This window comes from Phoenix dactylifera, chromosome 17, assembly GCF_051530095.1.
Source record: "Phoenix dactylifera cultivar Ajwa chromosome 17, Ajwa_hap1_PhDact_Kaust_v1.1, whole genome shotgun sequence".
Taxonomy (NCBI): Eukaryota; Viridiplantae; Streptophyta; class Magnoliopsida; order Arecales; family Arecaceae; genus Phoenix; species Phoenix dactylifera.
In genome coordinates this window covers 577,689-603,409 of record NC_143206.1, presented here as the reverse complement: position 1 = coordinate 603,409, position 25,721 = coordinate 577,689, and the positions used below count along the sequence as shown (strand labels likewise).

Genomic DNA, 25,721 nt, shown 5'->3' with positions numbered 1-25,721 from the left:
CTCGCAAAGTTGGCAGCTGAGGGGGAGTCGACTCGCACACTGTCGGGAGTCGACTCGAAGTCTACATGCGCTAACAGAGAGTCGACTCGCGCATATTCTGGAGTCGACTCGAGGTCGAGTCGACTCGCGAATCAGGGGAGTCGACTCGCAGTCGGGATCCGACTTTTTAACCCTAGGTTTGTCGTTTCGCAAACACTTTTCCTCAAGCCGCCACTGTTCACAAAGCCCTAGAGCCGACTCCTAGGTCATCCCCGATCGTCTCCAAGCCCTTTTCCCGTCGATTCTTCGCCGGACATTGAGTTTCCGTCCGTTCCTAGGTCATTTCCGGTCCGTCCCGAGCTTCCTCTGTCGGTTCTTCACCGTCCTCTAGGTATTTTTCTTCCCGTTTAAGTCAAGATGCCTCGTAAGACCGTCGTTAGGAAGAGGTCCCGTCCCGAGGCCGGTCCCGAGCGACGCTCCAAGGCGCGGCACGATCCCGCGAGGCAACCACCTCCGGATCGTTCCCCGCCTAGGGTGGTTCTCGTTAGGCCGTTGGCCGGGAAGGCCGTCACCTCCGAGAGGTTTGTCGATTTCGACTATCTCTCCCGGGAGGGGTTCACCATAGGCGATAGGCTTAGAGCCCAGGGCCTAGAGTACTTCCTCACCTTGGACCTTCCCACCTATCCTGGCCTAGTTCAAGAGTTTTACAGTACCGTCCATCGGGGAGATGGAGGTATCGAGGGTACGGTAGTAGGTGTCCCGTTGCGTGTCACAAAGGACCTCATTGCCCATATCCTTCACCTTCCATTAGTAGGGGTGGCTCCCACACACCCTGAGGATAGAGTTGCGGCCCTTACGGTCGTCTTAAGGCATCCACCTCAGTCCCCCCTAGATGAGGTATCTGCTAGCTCACTTCCTATTGAAGTGAGAATCCTTTTGAGCATTCTGTCCAGGTCCATCTTCCCTAAGACAGGGAGATTTGATTTTGTGAATGAGAGGAACTTAGCTATTATGTCTTATATCCTTCAGGACACCCCGATCAACTTTCCAAAGCTCATTTACAGGTATATGTGTGAGCCCCTAGATAGACCTAGGCTCTCACTCCCATACGGGATGTTATTCACTCTTCTTTTTAGGCAGTACGAGATTCCCATTCCTAAGAGGGAACCCTCTCGTGCCTTGCGATGGACTGATCGCTTGTGTACGGGGACTATGCACAGGATGGGATTTCGGAAGAGAGAAGGGATCTGGGTTAGGAAGTCTACTCTCACTGCTCAGACCACCAGACCATCACCCAGTCCTAAGCCAGATTCAGACTACCCAGACCTTCCAGACCATCCAGACCTCCCATCCACTCCTCCTGCTCCTACCACCTTTGCCGGACCTTCCTCCTCAGCCACACCATCTATGGAGGTTCGGATTGATCCAGAGCAGCTCCGGGAGCTGCGGCAGGAGATCGTCCGAGATCTGAGGGACGAGCTGCTTCGGGAGCTCCGAGGTGCGGTGCCTGCTCCCACTCCTGCATCCGTATCTTCTCAGTTGGTCCCTTCCTTGACAGCCGTGACTGACATGACGGCTCATGTACGGGAAGAGATCTACAATATCCGGAGTTTGGTCCAGGCCCAGTTCCACAGCATGAGTGAGGTCACGAGCTCCACTCGACAGATGCGAGAGGAGATAGGTCGTGACATGCACACCACCACCGAGGGGGCCGAGCGCTTGTCGAATGTACTCATCGACAAGCTGGACGCACTTCAGACATCGGTGACTGGGCTTCAGGCGTCGGTGACAGAGCTCTCCACTACACATAGCAGAGCCACCACGTCTATCATCGCACAGCTTGGCCATGTGACAGATGCAGTCACCCTCCTCATGGAGCAGAGCCGATTGAGAGGAGGAGCCACATCCTCGAGAGGAGGAGCCACATCCTCCAGAGGAGGAGATGCATCCTCGAGAGGGGGAGCCTCATCCTCGAGGAGGCCATAGATGTTTTTGTGTTTTGTCTTGTTTTGCTTTACTTATTGTATTCTCAAATGTATTCACATTCATATCAATACAATGAGTAGACATTTTATCTTCAATTATGTGCCATTTGATGTGCCATTTGTTGATTGTGCCATTGATTGTGTGTGATTACCTCCGTTTTGGTATGATGACAAAAAGGGGGAAAAATATGTATAAAATATGGTAAAATATGTAAAAGGGAAGAAATATTAAAAAAAATAATATGTAAAAGAAATCAAATAAATAAATATAACGATAAACTCTTAAAAATACACACAAATTTGTTCTAAGTGGATTCGGTACCTCGAGGCTCATTATCTCTCTTTTGGGGCTCCTAATGGAGTAATCTCCAGAATCTATTCAAGGGATATTCGGAGATTAGCTGAATCCTACTCAAGAACAAATTGACAGATTTTTCCTCTAAAAAGATAAAATTCAGTTCAAAAACTTCAAAGCATTAAAAGGAAATTCAGAGAATCAAAACATAGTTGAATGCATATGTTGAGGGGGAGAATCTGAATCTTAATCAAGCTAAATCATTAATGACATATAAGCCAAACAATTGATTGCAAAATATGAAGGCTTATATAATTCCAAATGAAAGGGGGAGCTTTAACTCCGAAATTTAATGTTTCACTCCTTTCAAACTTGGATAAATTAAATTATCAGACATTTGAATTCATTTATGGATTTTACTTCATTGTTTTATGAGCAATTCATTTTACATATACTCAAAGTTTTGTCATCATCAAAAAGGGGAAGATTGTGGAGTGATTGATTAAAACCCCATTTGATTTTGATGAGCTCAAAGCAATTGAGTATATCTTGTGATTACTAATGAATTCAATTGAGTGTTTCAGTGAAAATCCTGTCCAAGTGTTTCTAGACTTGGTTCATAGTATTTTGGATAAGTTAAGAAGTCTGCATGAACCAATGTCTGAGACTCGAGTCGACTCCCGAGTATCACGAGTCGACTCCAAGCGTATCAAGTTCACTGGCACGAGCTCGAGTCGACTCCAGATTAGTACGAGTCGACTCCGACTGAGAACAGAAAGAAGAACAGAAAGCTTCATCTCAGAACCTGTCAACGAGTCGACTCCTGAAGTGCGCGAGTCGACTCCAATGTTCACCGAGTCGACTCCAGGGAAGTAAGAGTCGACTCCAAGCAGTCACAGGCAGAAAAGTCAGAGAGCAGTTTTCGGGTCTGAGATTCGAGTCGACTCCAGTGGAACGCGAGTCGACTCCGATGGTTGGCAGGTCGACTCCAAAGAAGGTAAGAGTCGACTCTCAGAGGAACACAAGGAAAAAGTCAGAGAACGATTTTCGGACTCTGAGATTTGAGTCGACTCCCGCAGTACACGAGTCGACTCCGAGACTGAGCGACCATCAACAGACAGAAGACCATGTTACTGCCTCTGAGATTCGAGTCGACTCACAGACAGCTCGAGTCGACTCCAAGACAAGCTACACGTCAAAAGGCAGAAGACCAACTTTCGGAAACTGAGAGCCGAGTCGACTCCAAGGAGGTTCGAGTCGACTCCAAGACTGGATGAGCCAAACGACAGAGAATCGAGAGTTCGGGCTCTGAGATTCGAGTCGACTCCCAGGACAGTCGAGTCGACTCGAGTGGACAAAATTCAAATTTGGATCCACGGACTTCAGTGGATGAGCCGACTCCAAAAATTGCCAGGTCAACTCCAGAAGTTGGCGAGTCGACTCCAGATCAAGACGAGTCGACTCCCAGTCAAGACGGCAACTTTAATTCAAATTTGGAACAGTTGCCGAGTCGACTCCGGAAAAGCGTGAGTCGACTCCTGCTACAGCCGAGTCGACTCCTGATCGCGCGAGTCGACTCCAACCCACCAACGGTCATATTGTCAGGCTGCGCAGAGTGTGCAGAACGGCCAGAAAAAGCAGAGTAACGGCTAGTTTCCGTGGGGGTTGGCTTAAATAGCCACAGAGGACTGTAGCAAGGTAGAGAACAGATATTCCACTCCAAGCATTCAAGTTTTCAAGCTCTCCAAGTGCTCTTAAACGAAAAAGGGGAGATCTGCATTTACTGCTCCAACAACTTCTTCCCAACAATCAAAGCTTCCTCCTCCTGCATTCAAGTCGACCACTCTTTCAAGAGGAGACCGGAGTTCCAGAAACCATACCTCTTCACCAGCTTAAAAGCGTTTGAGGGCTTCTAACTCCTTTACGATTATATTGTCTTAAATCTGCTTTTTGAGAAGCTATTTTCTGTTTTCTCCTATCTCTTGTATTTACTTGATTCAATCGGGGGATTGAATCAAGGGGTTTAAGGTTGGTTGGTGAGCCAAGTTAAAACCAACGTGTGTAAGGGTTTGATTGTGAGCCCGGGAAAACAATCGGGGTTGGTTCTAGTCGGTGAGCCTGGGAAAACCGACCGAGTTCGTTGTGAGCTCGTAAAACAACAAGTTTGGTTGTGAGCTTGTAAAACAACCGGCTGTAATCCAAGGGGGTTATAGTGAAATTCCCAAGTGAGACTTGGGGAGTGGACGTAGGAGCAAGGATTAGCTCCGAACCACTATAAAACTTTGTGTTTGTAGTGCATTGTCTCTCATCTCCTTCCCCGCACATTACTCACAGCACTAGGCTTTAATTAAATAACTTGCTATAGTTTTTAATTAATCATCCACAAAGTTTTAATTAGCCAAATTATATTAAAAGCCCAATTCACCCCCCCCCCCCCTCTTGGGTTGTCTATCTGGGCAACAAATATAAGCTGAGAAGAACAATCTCAACCCTAGCCGAGCAGCTAACTAGCCAAAATGAGAACCTTCGGTCTCGACCGAGGAGGAGCCATCAGCCAAGAAGTATAATCAACATGTTTCGACAAAGACTAACAATCCTAATAACTACAGCTCTAGCATCCCACAGTCGTGGCAGCACCAAGGTCTGTGCCCCACTAGCACTACTCACCACCCACACGGATTGGCTCCCACACCCTGGTCGTACTACTAGCCATTATTTGGTCATTATTGCACGCCACGTCAGGCTTGGTAACGACAAAGTGGGAATCCCTGTATAAGGGAGCTGCCCAGAAGACCTCAGATATGCATGCTACATCACTCATAGAGACGTTACTCTACTGACATTCTATTCCTTCCATATTGTTGCCCCACTGTTTTGTTTTGACTTAAGCATCGGAGGATTTTCCACCGAAAACTCTCCGGCAAGCGAACTTTTTGCAGGCTAAATCTAAAGGAGATCCACCCTCTGCACCTCGACCAGCCTGTGTAACTCATCTCTAGTCGATTCTAAAACTTCTCCTTGTCGTGTTACCCTATTTGATGCAGAGTTTAATGAAATGTATTTATTCCAATTTTTGATGGCTTTTATGTCTGAATTCGAGTAGATAAGGAGTTTCATTCTATATTGATCTCTTCTCTCTACTTTGAATACAGCATTGTGTAAGTTTTTAACGGAGGAAACTTGTCTTCATTCCATCATTTCTTAACTAATTCTAGTCATGACATTGTTTTAGTTGCACTAAAGTCTAGGCTATCATCTACCATGCGCCAACAAGGAGCTTGGATACTACTTCTCATAGTGACATCCACTGCAATTATTGCAAGAAACTTGAGCATACAAACATTCATGAAACAAACATCCAAAGAATCCTGATGGGACCAACAAAGCACCTCCTTGATGATTCTCTGATACCATATCTTTCCATTCTTCATGATAGACAACTACTCTCGTAAAGATTGGCACATCACATGATAATCCTAAAGTTTCAAGTGCTCCAACTACAGACTCTTGCAATTAAAGATTATTCACCACAGATTAGTTATAACAAAGTCTTCATTTGGATTTACTACTTCTACTATTTCTCCTTCTACTACTCTTCAGGTATTATCATGCTATTGCCATCGAATCTGGGCTAAGGTCAGAGTTCAGCTCGGATGATCCTAAGGTTGGCTGGAGATGAACTAGGCAGGCTGGCCGAGGTGCAGAGGGCGGATCTCCTCTGAATGTGGCCTGCAAAAGGTCTGCTTGCTGGAGAGCTTTCAGTGGGGTCCCTCTGATGCCTAAATTAGAATAGAGAGATGCAACAGTATGGAAGAGAGAGAATTTCAGGAGAGTATTGTTTCTATGAGCTTGAACGATTCTGAGGTCGGCTGAGATGAACGAGGCAGGCTGGCCGAAGTGCAGAGGGAAGATCTCCTCTGGATGTGGCATGCAAAAGGTCTGCTTGCTGGAGAGTTTTTGGCAGAGCCCCTCTGATTATTAAGTCAGAATAGAGAGATGCAACAGTGTGAAAGAGAGAGAATGTTAGAAGAGTATCGTCTTTTTGAGTGATGTTGCATGCATACCTGAGGTCTCTCGGGCTGCCCCCTTATATAGGAGTGCCCACTTTGTCATTACCTAGCCTAACGTGGCATGCAATGATGACCAAATAACGGCTCGTAGTACGACCCTAGTATGGAAGCCAGTCCTCATGGGTGGTGGGCAGTGCTGGTGGGGTGCAGGTCATAGTTCTGCCATGATTGTAGGCTGCTAGAGCTATCGATTGTTAGGGTTGTCATTCCTTGTTGACTCATATTGATTGTTCTCTTCAGCTGATAGCTCCTCCTCAGTCAAGACAGGAGCTCACCTTGGCTAGTCGGCTGCTTGGCTGGAGACGATGTTGTTATCTTTGGCTTGTCAAAGGAGCAGGTCTGGTCTGAGGTCAAGGTGTCCAATATTTTCTCCAACAATGGCCCCCACTTTCGAGGCCAAACTGCCTTTTGGTTCGAACAACAGAAGTCAAGTTGTCATATCGATCAAGGGCAAGACTTTCATTATGGGCAATAAATGCGTCGATCTATCTTCTCGAAGCATCGCCGCATCCAGGTTGTCTCGAGACGTCATCATTGTGGGGTTTTCTTCGAGATGTCTTTACTACAATGATCCTGGTAAATCGCCATGTCATGTCCCGTGCTGACTCGTGGCTTGATCTTTCCTAGTAGTCGAATCAGCTCAATTAGAGCCATCCATGCTTCTATATAAGGGCATCCCCAACCTTCATCCTCTACTTCTCGTTTCGCATGCTCCTTTGCTCGAGTGCTTGAGTATCCAGGCTCTCGGTTGGTGCTCTGGCGAAGTCTTTCATCTCTAGCTTCGGCGTCCCCCACACTCCTCCATTTTGATGGATATTCTCTCCTTTGCCTGGTCAGCCATTCTCCTTGGTCTTCCTCTATCTTTTGCATCTCATCCTTGACATTTTTTTTAGTCTTTCCTTTCATCTTCTTGCCACCACAAGCGGGGCTGAGGTCAATTCTATGTAGGAGAGTCGGTTGTCTAACCTCTTTTCTCGAGGTCAGCAGTCATTTCCTCCGAGCAAAGCTGAGTCTGAGGTCCGATTAGGATCAGATTATGAGGTATCCATCCTTACACAGAAGAAAATGGACCTCATTCGAGCTCAGCATTTTGTGCCTCCTGAGTTCACCTTTGAGCTCGCCGGTCTAAGTGATAGGGTGATGAACCCACGTCCTTTTTGGCTCGGCTTGTATGAGGATACTCTATGGGCTGAGTTGAGGCTTGCTCTCTACCCCTTCTTTATGCAACTGATGAGGTCTTACGACCTCATCCCGACTCAGTTGGTGCTGAACTCCTAGCATGTCTTAGTTGATTTCCTTTCTCTTTGTCTTCTCTAGGGCATCCAAGCCTCGATCCCGCTCTCTCGGGGGTGCTTCACCTTGAAGAGGCATCCTTAAGATTGTAGCTGGTGGTATTTCTCTCCTCTAAAAGACTGCTAGTTGCTTCAAGATACTCCCTCTTCCATCTGTGGATAGAAAGGAAAGTTTTTCTTTGTCCACCCCGAGCAACTGTGGAGTTTTGAGACGGAGTGGAAGGCATCTCGGAGCGGTTTGAATCGCCCCCGAGATTGTTTGATAATGATCGAAGGGCCTTGGACAAGCTTTTCCAATCTTGGTCCGAGATTTCTACCCTGCATGAGTTGCAATCCAAGGAGACTTTGATTAAAGTCGGTCTGAGTCTGGATGACCCTCAGGGGTGAGTTTCTCCGGAGGGGGTCGTCCTTGCCCAACCCTATACTACTGCCATGCCTCTACACCAACCATCTCTTGAGATTCGTGCCATGGCTCGATTGGATCCGGATCCATCCCTTCTGGCCGAGGATGACCCCTCAGCCTCAGCCCATACCTCTGGGATCTATTTCGGCAGATCAATGCTATGGCTCGAGTCAGCCCAATTGAAGAGACTATTCCTTTGCTTGAGCCAAGCAAGCTTGGTCCGAGACAGTAGACAAGGCATTCTATAGTAATTTGGTCAGCTTGGTATCTCGGTTGGGTCAGATTTCCTTAGCAGCATTAATAGTAATAGTCATAGTAGTAATATAATATTAGTTCCAGATTTCAGACGGTTGCAGCCATCCGGAGTGGTTCCGGATGAGCCATCCGGATTGGTTCCCATTGTGGATAGCGTTGCGTACCTTCAGCTTTCAGCTCTCGCGCCAAGGCAGCAAAAGGCGGATGACCATGCGGAGGGGAAGCGCAAGCCGAGGACAACCGTGAAGAAGAAGAAGAAGAAAGAAGGATTTATTAGAGCGGTAACGGCGGATGGCGATGGATCTCCGAATCCTTTCCTGCAACGGCCATGGCTCTTTCCTGCTCGCCTCCTCTCCATATCGAAATCGATTCCTCCTCCCGAGACCAGAAAATGGCGGCCACCACCACTCCAGTAGGAAAAGCCCAAAGAAGATCACGTCCTCCTCCTCGTCCGTTCCCACTCACCGCGTCACCGTCCACAACCGCCAGCGGGGAGTCGTCCACCACTTCCTTGTCCCCGAGGTATCGATTCTTTTCAGTTCCACCGTTTTGATCGAATCAATCCCTCCTCTCTTCTCTTCTCTTCTCTCCTTCATTGCTTCGTCAGGTTGGAGAGCATCTTAATTTTTTTTCTGGGTCTGGACTGAGCTGTAGGACCAGTACATCCTCCACACCGCGGAAGCCCAGAACATCTCCCTCCCCTTTGCCTGCCGCCACGGTACAAACTCCTTCCACTCCACTCCCCAGGAATAGCATCTTTGCTTCCTATGCCTCGTTTTGTTTATATGGTTATAATTCTTCTAGCGTGCATAGAATCCACGATTTAATAAGATATGGTGCTTTCTTATGCTTCATATTGCTGCCTCGATGCGTAATTTACCCTAAATTGCTAATTGCGATGCAATCAGTGATGCATTGGTCACCCTGAACCAATATTCAACACACACCCACCTTTTGGTGGAAGCTTCGATGGCCTAAGCCACCTCTACTAGCTGAAGGACAAAAAGGAAATCCGCACCTGTAATGCATGATTTATGAATACTCACTCAGCTGTATCCATTAGCATAGTAAAGCAACTCTTTCGTTGGCAATCATGTACGAAATTCTCAAGCTTTCCTCATGCCTTGCCATAAAGATGCATTTGTTCATTTATCAGAGGATCACATAATGGGGAAATGATTGTGTATGTTTTCCATTATTTGGTATCCAACGGATTCTTCTTCTTCTTCTATATCCTTCCTCTCATATCTAAAAGTGGAATAAAACTAGAATGCTTGTCAATTCGTGTCAGAACTTGTATCTGCTTTGCCTGCATGTGTTAGCATCAATTTCCTTTTTCTTTCCAATCAATAAAAGGAACAAAAATTTGCTCTTGAAAATTGAAGATACTGACCTCGGTTGAATTTCATGACTAGGTTGCTGTACAAGCTGTGCAGTTCGAATAAAATCTGGTCAAATTAAACAACCCGATGCTCTTGGAATATCTGCGGAACTGAAATCTAAGGTTGTTTTGCTTTCGCACTTTTTTATTTTGTGCTTCAATGGTAAAGTTTCTGCAATTAGCTGATTTTTTTCTGTCTTACATACTATGAGCCTTTTGCATCATGACCTCAGCCCCATGCTATGAATACTTTTACGTTTAATCTTATAGTCCACGATGCGAACTGCTTTTCTTTTCTGTTTTGTGGAGTGAAATTCTCATTTTCGAATGTAAAAAATATTGTGAACCAAAAACGAACATTATGAATCCCGAAGAACATCACACAACCATCAGCAAACTGTTTTACATTTGAAGACTGAAGTTATATGCAATTTTTCTTAAGAAGCTTTAAGATCACACTTGATTTTTTTTTTTTTCTTTTTGTCAAGCCATAGTTTATCCCAGATTTCTTCATTCAGTATTGATCAGTATATATCTGTAGACTTGGATTTCCATCTATACTCTCAAGAAAGACAAATAGGGAGGGCTGGCTCCAAATCCAGCTACATTAGCAGAGAGGAAATATTGGCTTTCTAAACTTTCACTGCAGAGAATAAAGCACATGTCAGTTCACGGAAAACTGACACTTCCTCCTACAAACTTCTCATTAGAGAGGGGTGCATTCAATCTTCACAGGAAAATAAAGCAAAAAATTGGTTGATAAACCAAGTCAGCAGATGTTGGGCGTTTTCTGTGGCTGATTTATAATTAAAGCCCTGTTTTCTTTTGTTTTCTCTTGTATTAGATGTTAATTGACATTTATGGGTTCATTGAAGAGTGAAGAATGTGCATAGTGCCCATTAAAAAAAATACACATATGGAATTGTTGTTTAGATAAATAGACCCTTTAGATACCCCGCCATCCAAACTATTTGCTTTAGATCCTAGAATCAGAATATTTCTGAAAAAAAAATCACTAAACTCCTGGTCATTATAAAAGAAAAAAACACTTTGTTTTGGCATCCTTACATAATGCCAGAATTCTGAAATAATTCCCTTTTGATAAGGAGAGCTACGTAGGCTTTGTACGAGGCTAACCACCTTGTATCATTTTCTCAGCACTGTGTTTATTACTTAATTAAGGCAACTTCAAGGCAATACCGCACACGCTGCTATTTATAGTGCAGAACATCATCATGGTTAAGCAATTTTCTAACTTTTCTATATTAATTTGCTACTACCAAAATCTAGCAAGTATGAACATAGAACTTTTAGAGATCATTGCAGACTTATTGTTCAATGTATAGTATGGTAAGTTGTTGCATTTCTGATTGCTACTCTTTTGAAGTATTGGGAATTTCATTATATCTGTACCTGTAATAATAGGCATGCATTTGAGACAACTAAAATTATATGAATTATAAATAGTATAATTAACATTTCATAGTCTATATGGTCAGTCTGAAGATAATAGGCTAATTTGAAAATTTTGAAACGTACTTATTTATATTATGTTAATTTACAATTTTAAATACATATTAGAGTCAAAATGATTATCACTATGATTTTTTTCCTCATTTTGATAATTTTCAGTTATTTTATGATGTTCTACTGTGTCCCTTGCAGCTAATTATATTGAAGAGATTTAAAAGAATTAATATATTTACCACTCTTTTCAGGGTTATGCATTACTTTGTGTGGGCTTCCCATCTTCTGATATTGAAGTTGAAACTCAGGATGAGGATGAGGTATGACATTTCAAAGCAACACTTGTTAAGACTATTAAAAATAAAGCTCCGAGAGAGTGAACCCGTAAACTCTTTCTTTTCTTTCTAAATATCATGGACAGGTTAGACTATACCATGATATCAGTCAATATAACCTCCTTTTACTTTGTAGGTTTACTGGCTTCAATTTGGACGATATTTTGCACGAGGACCTATTGTGAGTTTTCTCAGCCTTCCTTTTGATGAGAACGATAATTAGATTGAGAAAAAATGAAAATCAAAATTAAGATTTTAGTACATGCATATGCACATGCTAGTGTTAACATGCAACTTTCTATACATTTGCTTGGAACATTCCCATGTTTTCTGAACAACCAAGCAAATGCTGCTTGCCTTGTTTTCTTCTTCCCCTTACATCTTCAAGGGATTGTCATGTCCGGGGAAGACATTAGATCCTTGATTTTACAGCTGCAGCACATATATGAAGCAAAATTTAGATGTGGTTTGTATGTGTTATTGTTTTTGCAGCACAATGTGAATTGTATATTACTTGCACATAATATGAATTCATAAGTACTTGCAGTCAAATTTACATGGTCCACAGCATTTTGTGAACGGTCCACTGATTTTAGTTCTTGATCAATTAATTATTGGCTTAATATGCAGGAAAGGGATGACTATGCACTGGAGCTGGCCGTGGGTGATGAATGATACATGCCTAAAGGATTGAAAGCAGAGTCTAGCCTTTATACTAAGGCAAGCAGTTTTACCCCCCCTCCACCTAGCCATTTCATTCCTTCCTTCCTACCTTACTCGGCAACAGTTGTATTTAGTTTCAGTATTCATGGGACTTTTCTCCACTTTGTTAGTTATGTGCTCTATTCTGTATCACAATGTTCAATAGGAAAGTGAAATCAAAACAAAATGTTCAAAGATTGCATTTTCACAAGACTTTGAAGTTCACATGATATGGCTTCCTACAGAGCAAAATTCCACTATTTTAAACCAGCCATCAAGATACCCTGGAACATTAGACTGGTAACTTGCAATGTGAAGGATTGCTGGATGTTGCATAATGGAAAAATCAGTAAAACATAAATAATGGAGTTAGTTGTACTATAAAAGCTAGAAGCTAGCATTTTCATTAGATGAATGGAACTTTAGTAGGAAGAGAAGGGTTGCCCAAGATATACCTCTACATGATCATATGTTTTTATTTTTATCTATTTTACAAAGAAAAAGATCCTGTAATGAGCAATGTCTATTCTAAATATTAGGTACTTGAGAGGGGTTTTTAGGTTTTGTGAGTCGATTCTTTTATGTGAATAATGCTGACAAAGTTGAAGTGATTAAAATGTTATGTTATCTACATGTCAGTGCACATAAGATGAGCATAGGGATGTGAGAGTTTGAGGTGGATGCAGGCTAATCTAAGCAAATTAGAGAAAACATATAACTCACACTAGTGATTGAGAATTTACGTATGATTAGCAAAGATCTAAGACATGTTAAGAAGACGTGTTTGGATTTACAAGAAAAGGGTCTAAAAGAATTGGGAGGACCAAAGACCTAACCAATTCGAATGGACATATCAATTGACAAGATCTGATTGGTGAAAAGTATGTTGCTAGAACAAAGGTTTGCCAACGTGGTAGCAGGGCTTGTATCGGCTGGTGACTAATTCGGTATGGTATGGGTCTGTACCATGCCATTCCGGGGTGAACCGAAATAGGAAGAGAGAGGGGAAAAGGGAGAAGGAGAGAGAGGAAGAGGGAGAGGAGAGAGAGGGAGATAGAGAGCGAAAGATAGAGAGGCTGAGGCCTTCGGGAAGCTTGGAAGGGGGACGGAGGCTGGCGAAGACCAAGAGAGGGAGAGGGAGAGGGAGGGGGAGGGAGAGAAAAAGAGGGGCCTCCTGAGAGCTTCTAAGGGGGGTGGCGGCCAGTGATGACAACCGAGAGAGAGAGAAGGAGAGAGAAAAAGGGAGGGAGAGAGAGTACCTAGAGGGTTCTGAAGGGGAACAGAGGCCAGAGGGTTTCGCAGGAGGCTCCAGCTTCGAACCTTTCTTTGCCTCTGTCTGTAGAGGGTTTCATGGGAACAACGCATTGAGGGTTTCAATTTAGGGTCTGAGGGTTTTGAAACTTCCAAAATGAAGGGACTCAAACTAACAGGCTGGGGTACTGGGCTGCTAGGTTTTATATATAAATAGTTTCAAGCCTCTGAATTGTGCTGGTAGTCAGAACAGTCTTGTTTGATATGCCCTAAACCTGTCCTAACTTATCCATTACAAATTTGGATAGGGTGCATCATACAGGAAGGCATATTTTTTTTTATTGCTTTTGTAGTTCAAGCTCATGCACACTTGTGGTAACCTTCTAGGATTTTGTTAGATTATATATGAAACACATATAAACTCACTAGTATGATTGGTCGGCTTCTGAAAACCCTGGAAAAAAGTTAGTAGAATTGAGAACTTTTTGATGATTCTCCTTCCATGGTTGAAGTTATCCAAGTGGTATAAACATTGGTGTAAATGATGCAACAAGTTCAACCAAAATTTGGGACAGTATCATTAACTTTTCAGCTCAATGATGCAAATTGCTATGCTGTGGTTGTATTTTAGTTGGCTCCAACCCCCTCATACAACATGGAAGGCTTCTGAAAAATCTGCTCTATGCCTGCACACCTATCTGTGAATTCACCGAGCATAAAGTTTCACACACTCCCAAAGTCATACACTGAATATTTTTATTTATAATTTCATAATTAAATTACTTTAAATTGGTAGTATAAATGTAGTGAAATCAAATAGTGATGCAAGAGTAACATCTGTTCTGCTGTTTTTTCATTAAGAAAATATGGTAGAAGGCAATGTAGAGAAAATGAAGACTATCATCAGCAAGCAAGGCTTAGTCTTGGTTGCACCCATCTTTCAATGGGTGGAGAATTTATGGTTGAACCTTGGGAGGTGTTTTTCCAAATATGTGACATGGAAAATTCTTCCATGACTTTGGCACAAAAAAAAAAACAGAGAATTCCCACCATTATTCTCAAAACAAAGAAGTATTTATGAAGGTGTTAACTATTGCGGTTTTTGTGCTTGGCATGGCTTCTAGGGCACCATTGGAGTGGTTGTTGCTTGTAACCATTGAAGTAGTTGTTCACTAAAACTGAGACATCTCTCATGACAGATGGAGTAGATGGAAGCCATAATAACTGGGGTACCATTCTTGCATCAGCTTCTTGTCCTTTCTATTCTTTGTTTGACGGAATAAATAGGGAGTGCTAAAGCCTTTCTATTCAAATGGGACCTCCAATTCACATACTGGCTACCTGAATAATGAACTAATTAGACGGGTTTTTTATGAGAAGTAACACCTACAATGGTTGGAGCAGGCTTATGATATTGATAATAGTCTTCCAAGAGCCATCCTTCATCTTTTACAACCAACCAAACCTATGATCGAGGGATGTTTGGGAGAAACTATTTCATTGGAAAAAATGGTTCTTTGGATAACCTTTGATTGGAGATGATTCTGCGGTCTCTACTCGCTATTGCACTGCTTCCAAGCAAAGCACTTGTCTGCATGCCTTTTTTTCAGGATATCCAAAGGGATTGCGAGACCTTCATGCACATATGGAGTGAAATTGGCCAGCAGATGGGTAGGTATCAAAGTTGCTCCCTAGCTTCATATTTGGGTGGACATCGTCAGCAATTTGATGTGGGTAAGCACCAGTTTAGCACTTGTTTAGGCCGAGTATGGCTAGCATATCTACAGAAGGGTGGCAATGAGTGCTGTATGTTGGATTTCCAAAACTAGACTTGCAGGTCTAGTCCAATGCATGAGCTCGATTGGCTGCCAGTTTAGATGAAGGCTTACCCATACCATAGAAACTAATAATATATACGACCTAACTATTATGCATGTCATTTATCAAATGTTCCATAAAATAATCCTGAAAAACATAAATGTGCGCAGGGAAAAACAGAAACAAGGCAGGATCAGGACTTGAGAAATCACAGACCCACTGTGTGTGATGGAGACATACATGGCCAAGTAGGTCTAGCATGCCTCATTGATGTGGATAGATGGATTGACAATAACAATGTTCGCCAAATTATTTAAAAAATCCTTGAATTATTCTCAATTTTTTCTTTGGTTGAATGGTTCTGTATATGAATTATTGTCGATCAGCAAATCAAACTGGACGCATACTTCAGGATTTGTTCACAACTTAGTCAAAGCTACTTTGGAAATGTATATGCTCACAAACTGAAGATAGTGGACATTGTTAATGTGGCCATTGTTTTTGCTATTGTTTATCATTCTTCTCTTCCATATTTTTTACATAAATAAGTATATAAACTTTCGAAAGAATTAATTTTAATATTTTTCTTTAGTATTTTGTTATCCATTTTTTTCCTAACTTTTAGAGGAATCAGCTAGATCTTCCCAAACCCTAAATCTTTACCTCCAGCCAAATTGTTACCAAATGTTGAACTTGTGACTATGGATTTGCCCCTCCCATCCACCAACCCTTTTACCATTGCTAACTATGATTTTTTTTCCAAGTGATTATAATTTTCATGAAAGATTGAACTAATATATGTTTTGCCCCTTTTTTTTTCATAGCCCTACCATAATCTGACTTATCTTCCATCTTCTTTCCATGACTAATTCAAGATACTAACGGTAGAGACACCGCATGGCTAGCTTAATGGATGGCAAAATTGATATTTGATAGCATACTTCTGAACAAATCCATTTGATTGTTTTAGCATTAGGATTAACGATAGGGGCAAGAGATAGACATGAGAAAAGTGATTAACCAATCAATAGATTGTACTTCAAAGCAAAAAAGATAGTTATTCTAATGAAAATGTGTGTAAACTAGCCAAGCTCAGTGTAGGAGGGCCAGCTCCGAGTCAACATATTTTGTAATCAAATCAAGCTCGAGCCAACTCAATTAATTTTAACCTAAACTTAAACTGTTCGTAACCATAACAATAGCGATATTCATCTAACCTTTTTCCAACTACTTGGGATTAGCTTTATGGATCCTTATTCGCCAAGTATTCTCAAGTTATTTACTATTCACTTAAATTATCTGCTGAAAGCTGAACATCTTTCATGACTCTCATTTTATATTTTTAATTGGTTATCCTAAATATTGTTGAAATGCAGTCTATTTTATATAAATCATATTAATCTATAAACACAAGGGTATGCAGGACCTTCTTTTAACATTTTTCACGTCTGACTTCACGATGGGAATAATTGGGGATGGCTCATGTGGATGTATCATGTTGTTAAACAAAGTAGTGATTTTTTGTGTGATGGCTAATGCTCTAAATTTATCAACTAGCCCACCTTTTCATGTGGGATTATCAAAATTCCTTCTCACTGTCGGCAATATGAGTAACCAACTTCCTTGGAAATCATATATTTGGATTGAATATATCGAGAAGGGTAATCTCGCGATCCAAAAAAACGGACTCTCCTCTTTGATTTCGCGGCCAGTGAATGCTGTGAGCAAGACATGATTCACAGGAACTGGAGAAGAATGAAGAAGGAATATTAGGTTTATGAAGCAAACAGACAGCTAGCATCTCTAGAACACCAGAATGGGGAGCGAGAGAACGCTAGAGTAGAGGAGGAGAAAGGCAGAGACTGGAGCGTGGTAGCTCCATTGGGGTGCAGAAGAATTCATGATGGAAAAAGAGAAAAGGAGTCAGATGATATCAAGGTTCGCCAAACCGGTACCGGACTCCATACCGGTGCCACACTAGTATAATGTCGGTACAGTATGGTATGAAATTTTTTTGACGTACCGAAAATCGGTATGCCACCGATACCGGTACCGGTACCGAACGGATACAGTACGGTACGTTCGGTACTATTTGGTACGGTATGGGTGAGATGGAAAGGCATAAAAGAAGGTACTTGTGTGGAGAGACATAAGACCTAGAATTATGTTCCAAACAAGGAATGGAGTAGATCACCACTGGAAATAACTAAGGTAGACGAAACAAGTAAAGAAAATATATTAATGTTACAAAAGATGCAGCTCATGAGAAAGAGAGGTTTCTGTGTAGGGAGACCACCCTCTTCCTACAGCCAAGTGAGGGATAGGAGAGCACTGGCAGTCCCCACTGGCAAGAAAAGATGATTGCAGGACCTGCATCCACGCCCAACATTGTTTTCACAACCTCAGAATATAATTCTGCAACCCTCCTCCGCAGCACGATGAACCTCATCCATTTGAATCTCTTGGAAGGGGATATCCGGAAGGATATCATCTTGCCGTTCGCCTTCCGCAGCCATCGCCTTCGAGGCCTCGTAGCTTTCTCGACTTCACTCTGCAGCCTCTGATAGCGGCCTTCGGAGGAACCTCGCAACATAACTTGGAAACCCATGGCAAGAGAGGCTCTGCGGTAGTATGGGATATATAGATGAGGAAAGGAAAAGTGATCAAGGAATGTCTTCTCACGGGCACATGGAAGAATCAGTAGCAGTACTAAATGGGGCATAGAAATGGATGGAAAGAGACGAAAGTTGCCTGCGTCTGGATTCCTTTTGACACATGGCTCCCATCATGCACGCATCTCTCTCTCCCCTCCTCCTCCCTCGGTCCCCGCTCAGCTAGCAGTCGCTCCGGGATTGGGAGGAGTCCTCCCTCTCTCTCTCTCTCTCTCTCTCTCTCTCTTTCTCTGTGGGTGTGTGTGCGCGAGTATTTCTGTGTCATACACAATAATATGGCTCAAGCTATAATTTTATAACTATTTGTATCAATAATTAGCCATGTGCAATCATTAATGAGCATGTTAGGAAATGTCGACAAGAGCCAAACAAATCATGGCCAATGATTTGTCAGGAGGGATGTAGACTATAAATATTCTAAGCATAGATCTACAGCCTTGTTTCATAATCTAGTGATGTATGATTGCAATCTTCGTTGTATTGTGAGAGGAGAGCAAATAAGTTGTAACTTGTGTTATTTTATAATTTGCTAGTGCTTTGTAGCCTCCACTTGAATCTCTCATTTGTGTTGATTCGCTTGGAATTAGGAGAATGAGAGTGAAGATCATCAGGAATATGTAATAGAAATTTCATGACCCGACAAGAATATAGGCTTCACTTCACGAGTTGACATCTACATCTACGTTGCAACCTAGAGACTTAATCACCTTCGTTTCATGTGCACCTAATTAATTTTCACAGGCTGCACCTGCAGCTCCTGGTCCCTCTTGACCCACCTTGGCCCCAACTGCTATTCCCTTTCTCAAAGGGTGATATTTTTGTACCTCAACCTTCCATTCAATTGACACATCAGATCATGACTCTTGCATTTGCAGCTTCTATACTTGCTCTAGTCTTCGCACCCGTGTTAATCCATGTCCTACATCACCACCCACTCCTATCCCTATGCCTGCATCAGATTCTCTTCAGTAAATAATGATCTCTTTACTCAGTAAAAAAATTTTGGCTCCGTTGATATCTCAGAGTTTGACATCACGAATGCAACATAGAAATCCATAAGGGAACAGAATTTTCTATTGGAAGAAGCTGGCTCATCTTCGGAAATAGATCAGAGATGGAAGATGTATTTTGATGGTGCACTCAATCATCTAGCCCAGACGTATAGGAGAATTCTTAAAACCACCAAGTAGTGCTCAGATACTGGAAGCGATCAGATTAAATTTTGAACACATACACAACATGGCCAAATATGAAGCATGCATTTTAGAATTAAGAATGGCCCTGAACTTGGATGTCAAAAGAGTTGATATATATGGAAGCTTGATGCTTATTGTGTCACAAACCAATAGGGATTGGAAAAATAGGGATGACAATTTTGTTCCATATCAAGAACACATGCAAAAATTAATTTTAGAATTTGGAGAAGTCAGCTTCCATTGTATTGTATGCCTAGAATGAGGAATCAATACGACGATATCCTAGACACATTGATCCCTTGGGGGAACATTTTGAAAGGAGACATAATAAAGCTACATATAGCCGAATAGGATGGACTGATTCATTGTTGTTATAAAATCCAAATCACTCCCTCCACCAAGAATTGTAACCCCATGGTTTAAACACTTCAAAAGGCACTTGGAAGATTCAGATGTCTCAAAGAAGCCACTGCTTATAATCATCGTACTCTTATAATGATGGCTACTACGTACCTTATATCTGGTGGACACATACAAAAGGGCCTTCAATGGGATGCTACTGAGATGTGTCACCATGAAGAAGATAAATACATCATGAGAGAGACCCATGTTAGAGTTTGCGGCTCACACATGAGTAGCATTTGAAAAAAAACCTAGCTATTGAAACTGTAGTTACAGTAACATGCTGCTGTATTTGGAAAGAGCGAAACAATAGAATCTTCCAATTCAAAGCCTACTCAGCAGGAGAAATAGCCAAACAGGTGGCATTCCTCGTTCACAACTGGACCTCCATCGTTCAAGAAGAATCTCTGATCAAGCTCCATACTTAGCTTTCTCAAGCAGCTCTTATATATATAAAAAGGAAGAGGGAGACAAAAATACATGGGTGGATGGGCTATTGTCCAAGGAAAGTTGAATGACAAAAGAGCACTTGTCAATTGAATTCAAAATCTATTCTTACAGATTTTCCTAATACTCCTGCCTTTTTGTTTCTAATCCTTCTTTACCCTACGCTACCCTGTAAGAAAGATGGTGATCATGGATGGAGTAGTTCTTAGCCAGGTGGTTGGTTGGAAATAGTGAGAGAAAAAAAGGAAAAATCTATTACTCCTTAGTATAGATCATGATAGATAGGTTAGAGATCATAATTTATAAACTTTGGATTTTAAGTATTTGTTGTAGTGTGGATCATTTTCAATGGCTTGGATCTTCAATTTGCATGGCCCATCATTGATCTTAGAATCATTAATTCCTGTTTCAAGGAGTTATCAGAACTTGTATAATTCAACTCTATAAAAAAATATATAGACATATAGCACCAAAAAATAAGGTAGCCAAAGAATATCTATTCTTTAGAGATTTTTTTGGCTATGATAGATTTTTTTTATCAAAATTTAAACATTGCTACTAAACTTTTAATAGTGGTAGTTATAAAGACTATTTTTTTCATCATTTTGATTCAATATTATTTAGCAATAAGTTCATGATTTTAGTGATATTTTTTTGATACTAAAAATCTATATTATTTTAGTGTGTTGCGCATTTTTCTGTACTATATACTTAGAGGTGAAAGATGGGGTTACCAAAAGATGTCTACCAGTTTTACCAACAGCCATGTATATTCCATACGTAACACCCGAGTACCCACCTAATTGATCCAAGTAACCTGGGTTTTAACTCCTTGTACATTTTTTCCATTTTCATTAGTTTTCTATATCAGGAAAATAAAAGGTGTGCCCTATCCACTGACATTAAATAATGATGGGATCAACCAAAGTAATTGGCTTGCTTCTCATCAAAAGTAATCTAGCACACAGGAATTGAACTTAGATCCAGTCTGTTCGTCAAGGCTTGGATCCAGAAATAGTCACTTGAGCCACCATTAATGTTGTTTGAAATGGACCTAACGCTCTTTATCATGAAATCAAAAAAAAAAAAAAAAGAAAGAAAGAAACGAACCTAACACATTTCTCACTCTTTAAAAATCCAGGAGCAAAAGTCTGGCCAAATCCATCATATCAAGTAACCAGATTCATGTTTCTAATCATCTCTTTTGCATTTTTTAAATAATGTTCAAGATTTAAACCTGTTGCTGGAAATTGGACCCGGGGGCCGCCGCGAAGCCGGGGAAGGAGGAGCTCCGCCGCGGGGAGGGCGGACGGCGGTGCGCCGGCCGGCTGCGTCCTCCTGTGCCCTCCTGGGGTGTGTGAGAGAGCGGAGAGGAGAGTGCGTCCTGTCCTGTCCCGTCCTGCAAAAAAGAAGCCGGTGGCCGGGCTCCCCGGCGCCGGCCCTCCGATGCTTAAGTCAGAGAGGGCAAATATGTGGAGAGAGCAAGCCAGAGGGTGAAGAAGAATAAGAGGATATTGGTGCTTAATTGTCTGTGCTGTTGTGTTTCGGTCCCTTCCTCCTCTCTTCTTTCCTCCCAGGCTCCCTTTTATAGAGAGATTTTATGTTGCCCGGGAGGTGACAGGGAGTTTGTCCTCTTTTGTAATAATTGGGCACGATTTGGCCCATTAATGGCATAGTGGAAAATAAGGCCGACTCAGACCGGAACCAGGGAGTTGTCATGGTCGATCGGACCTGTTGGAGTGGTTGAACCGCCGGCCGTGGTAGGCCCGGGGTCCATGGATGGTAAGCGCATTTATTACCGAATGAACCGGCGGTCAGGGAGAGCCATACGCTTTGATGGTTCAGTGATCCGGAGATCGTCTTGAGCCGTGTTCATTAAATGACCGAGTGCATCGGAGACTTGAGGGGGTCTCATGCATTAATGGCAGGTCGTGCCAAATACCTGCGGAGATCTTATGCCTTGACGGCTTGGAGATAGCGGCAGGTTGTAGTGGAGTTGTCAAGTCCCTCAGGGGGTTAGGTAGGAGTTGAACATCTGGTCAAGGCAATCGGCTCGACAGGAGTGCCGAGCCGAGCTGGTCGCCCAATGGGGCGCCCTGTGACGGGGTCGCTTCTAATGCTCCTGGTCGGCGCCCTTTGGTCGAGCGCCTTTCTGGTCGGCGTCCTCTGGTCGGCTCTTTCTAGCCGAGCATCCCTACTTGGTCGTTGGTTGGTCCGAGCGCCTCTTGGCGCTCCGGTCGGTACTCTTGGGCCGAGCATTTTTTCAGATCGGCGCTCTCTAGCCGAGCACCCCTCTGGTTGGTGCTCTTTGGTCGGCACTCTTTGGCCGAGCGCCTTTCCGGTCGGCGCTTTTTGGCCGAGCGCCTCCGTGGCGGTATGACTTGGGGTTTTTCCCCCAACACTACCCCCGACTTCCGAGTTCCAGTTGGCTACCAGCTGGAGCGCGGGAAGTAGCTTTAGTTGGGCCGTTACAAATTCCGAAAATTTTAATTTATTGCGCATTTTGAATTATCGGACGCTTCGAAATGCCTTTAATAGGCGGCGTCTCTTCTTTCCCGAAAATCCTCATTATTAGGACACCTTTTGCGAGGCGTCCTCGCGCCGTGGGCTCATGATAGGGCTGCACGATCCGATGGGGCGCTTCGGCGTTCGAAGCGTTAGCCCTAATTAAATGCGTCGTTCTGTCTTTTGGACCGACACGTGTGGTCATCTCAACGGGGTGCGGCTTTTCTTTTGCCGATCGGGGCCGTTGGGGAGGTTTATATAAACTCTCCCCTGGCCCTCCGTCCCCTTCCTATTGCCTTCTGCTTCTAGCTTTTCTTCCCCCAGCTTTTCACAGTCTGAAGTTCTTTTCTCCGGCGTCTTCCCCAGGTCCTCCTTTTTCTTTTTAATCTCTCTCTCTCAATGGGTTCTCTTCCCAGTGAGGTTGTATCTACCATGAGCGTCCTGGAGGTCGAAATGACCGAAGAATGGTTCTTCCCTCTTCACGGGTTCCGTGTGGAACCCGCCAGGCGTGGGGATCGGGCAACCGATCCTCCGGTAGGCCGGATTGGAGTGTACCTAGAGTCACTCTGGGCCGGTCTCCGATTTCCTCTTCACGGCTTCGTGAATGAGTTGCTGATGGTATGCCGGCTGGTTCCGGCGCAACTCGCTCCGAATGCCTGGAGGACAGTGATCGGTTTCCTGTCACTGTGCTTACTGCACGGGATTCCGACCTCTGTCAACGTTTTCCGGCGACTTTTTATTTTTAAGTCGAATCCGGGAGACGGTGAGTGGCTCTACATTGCCCTTCGGGCGGGTCGGCCACTTTTTCATGATGCCCCTTCATCCATTCATGGCTGGAAGGAGAAATTCTTCTTTCTTGGTTCTGCACAGTCCTGGGGGTTTGACCCCAGGTGGGGACCGGCTCAGCTCAAGTCCATCAACAAATCCCCCAGACTTTCTCCACGTGAGCAGGGCATCCTCGACGCCATCCACAGCCTCGGGGACGGCATCTTACTGAACGGCCTCATATGTGAGGACGCTTTGGTGAACGTGGGCTTGAGCTCGGCACGTCCCCATGGTAAGGATAGTTACAGTGTCTCTTTTTATTTCCTTACTGTTCTAATATTCTAATCCTGTTCACCTTTGCAGATATCGCAAAGATGGTGACTAAAAGCGAAGTCCTCTGCTCGCTTCCAGAAGAGGGCAGCCGAGCTCTCGGGCGAGCCCGCCGAGCCGAGGAAGAAGCAGAAGGTCTCGGCGACCTCAGCGACCCCGGCGACAGCAGTGGCCGAGGAGGGTCCTTCTCGCCCCGCGCATTCCGATGCGGGTCAGAGGGAGGGCGCGGATTCCAGGGGCTCGGGCTCCTGGGGAGCTTCAGCAGTGCTCCCGTGCCCGGTGCCCCTGGCACAAGTTCCTGGTCGGCAGGACGCTCCAGTTGCCAACCAGGGGAGGAGTCCTGCGGGTCCCGTGCTTGCGCGCCTTGCCTCAGTCGTGCGGCAGTCGGATCGGCCGCTTGTCCGACCCCAGCCCCCTAGTTCCGAGCCGGGGAGCAGTCACGGAGCCTCGGGGTCGGCTCCGCCTAGGCCAGCCGATGCTGGCCTTCCGGGCCCATCCGGCTCGGGGGAGCGAGTGCCTCTTGCACTCACCTGGTCGGTATTCGAGGGCGATTCAGCCCTCGAAAACCCTCGAGTGGCGCGCGAAATATTCCGGGTCGCGCTGCTCCCGGTCGACCGGGCCATGATACAGTCCATGAGCTTCAATGCCTTCATGGACGCTACCCGCTGCAACGCCGTCCGGGTAAGTAAAATTTTCGTCTGTGTAATTTTGTAAAAAAATTTTACTCGCAGCGCCTTATGTCTTTCTTTTCGTATCTTTTACAGCACTTGCACGAGACGGAAATGCTGATGCACATAGTCCAAGACTACCGGGAGCGGGCCCGGAGGTGCCAGCGCGGTTACGAGGAGGCCCAGGCGAGGTACCTGGCCGCCGAGGCGAGGTACCAGGCCTCCGAGGCCGAACGTCAGGTGCTCCAAGAGAGAATTGGAGCATCCGAGGAAAGAAGTCGAGCTCTGACCGCCGAGCTCGATGAAGAGAAGGGCGCGCATACACTAACAAGGTCCGAAGTGCGCGCCGCCGAGGCTCGTTTGGCCACAGCCGAGCTGGCGTTGGCCTCCCGCGAGCAGGAGGTGGGGAATGCCCGCCTCCGACACTTGGAGCTCGAGCGGGAAATAAAAACCCTCGAGCGGAAGGCCACATACCACGAGGCTCGGGAGCTCGAGGCTCGGGAGCAAGCCCAGAACGCGGTAAGGCTCTTCCGCGAGTCGGAGGAGTTTCACGACTTCCTAGCAGAGGAGGGCGTGAACGGGCTAATTCAGGGCTTCCGGGACTTCCGCAACCAGCTGCGGCGGCTTCTCCCGGAATTCGATGTAAACCTGCTCCAACCGGGAGCAGGGGTCGAGAGGCCGGAGGCGGAGGCAGAAGCTTCGGGGGCCGACCAGGGAGGTCCAGCCGAGGCGACCGAAGCCGCCCCCGAAGCCGCCCCTGAGGCTACTCCCATTGCTGCCGAGGCTACTGAAGCCCCGACTGCTGAGCCTACCGCTCCCGATACTGCCGAAGCCGAAGTGGTCGAGCTCGAGCCTTAGCATAATTTTTGTTATTTTGTAAAGTCGGGATGGCCCCCCATACTTGTAAGGGCCGAACCCGAATTTTTGTACTCAGCCTACGGGCTTTTTGAAATGAATATACTTTTTTGGAAACTCGTCTGTTGTAGTCCAAGTTTCTCTGCTCGGATCCATTTTAGATTCCGAGGACATGGGCTCTAGGGCCTCAGCTTTACCCGCCACAGGGTTTGGTTTTAGGTTTGGCTAGCCGAGCTCCATTGCTCGGTCCTTCGACCAGTGGTATAGCGACGCTTATGCTTATACCAATGGGATTCGGGCTCGGAGAATTTTTCCGAGCCTAGTCCAGAATTCGACCAAGCCCTGGGGCGGCCGCTAGGACAGATCTTTTTTAGCGTAGTGAACTTCGAATCCGAGCCTCGGGTTGTCGGGGCGAACCGGATTCTTTTCCAACGAATGGGTTGAATGCTCGTCAGCTCGTGACGGGGATTCAACAGACTGTTTATACCAAGTTTGTTGGTATCATGTGTTTCACGCCGAGGCGACTAAAACACTCTGCTCGGAGTCCACTCTTTGAGGACGTCGGCAGAGAAATCCAAAACAGATAAGATAATGTAGAAACATTAAGTAAATGGGTACCTTGTCCCGTGTGCGTCCTTGCGCCGAGGC

The 25,721-nt window shown here is 44.6% G+C and overlaps 2 protein-coding genes across 7 annotated transcripts in view; one reads left to right on the top strand and one right to left on the bottom strand.

Annotated features, from left to right (window-relative positions):
• Positions 1-8,295: 8,295 nt before the first annotated feature.
• Positions 8,296-15,750, top strand: FDC2 (2Fe-2S ferredoxin-like superfamily protein). 6 transcript variants are annotated; one of them, XR_015974330.2, is made up of 8 exons: positions 8,383-8,801; positions 8,934-8,997; positions 9,695-9,786; positions 11,379-11,447; positions 11,599-11,643; positions 12,093-12,182; positions 14,820-15,086; positions 15,404-15,750. XR_015974330.2 is itself a non-coding variant. In XM_008810535.5 (7 exons), exons 1-6 carry the CDS (start codon positions 8,571-8,573, stop codon positions 12,135-12,137), a joined length of 543 nt encoding a protein of 180 aa, XP_008808757.2. In that variant the 5' UTR covers positions 8,296-8,570; the 3' UTR covers positions 12,138-12,182; positions 15,404-15,750. The 6 variants fall into 6 exon arrangements, 4 of the variants coding, with proteins under 4 accessions (XP_008808757.2, XP_008808756.2, XP_088569434.2 ...); XR_015974329.2 differs by having other exon boundaries at positions 14,820-15,149; XM_008810535.5 differs by lacking the exon at positions 14,820-15,086 and having other exon boundaries at positions 8,296-8,801; positions 9,695-9,783.
• Positions 15,751-17,445: 1,695 nt separating this feature from the next.
• The window catches only part of BNS (bonsai), a 32,490-nt gene continuing 24,214 nt past the window's right edge, over positions 17,446-25,721 (bottom strand). Inside the window, exon 6 of the transcript XR_016398918.1 lies at positions 17,446-21,187. The gene's annotated coding sequence lies outside the window, so the exon portion shown is untranslated. The remainder of the gene's footprint in view (positions 21,188-25,721) is intronic.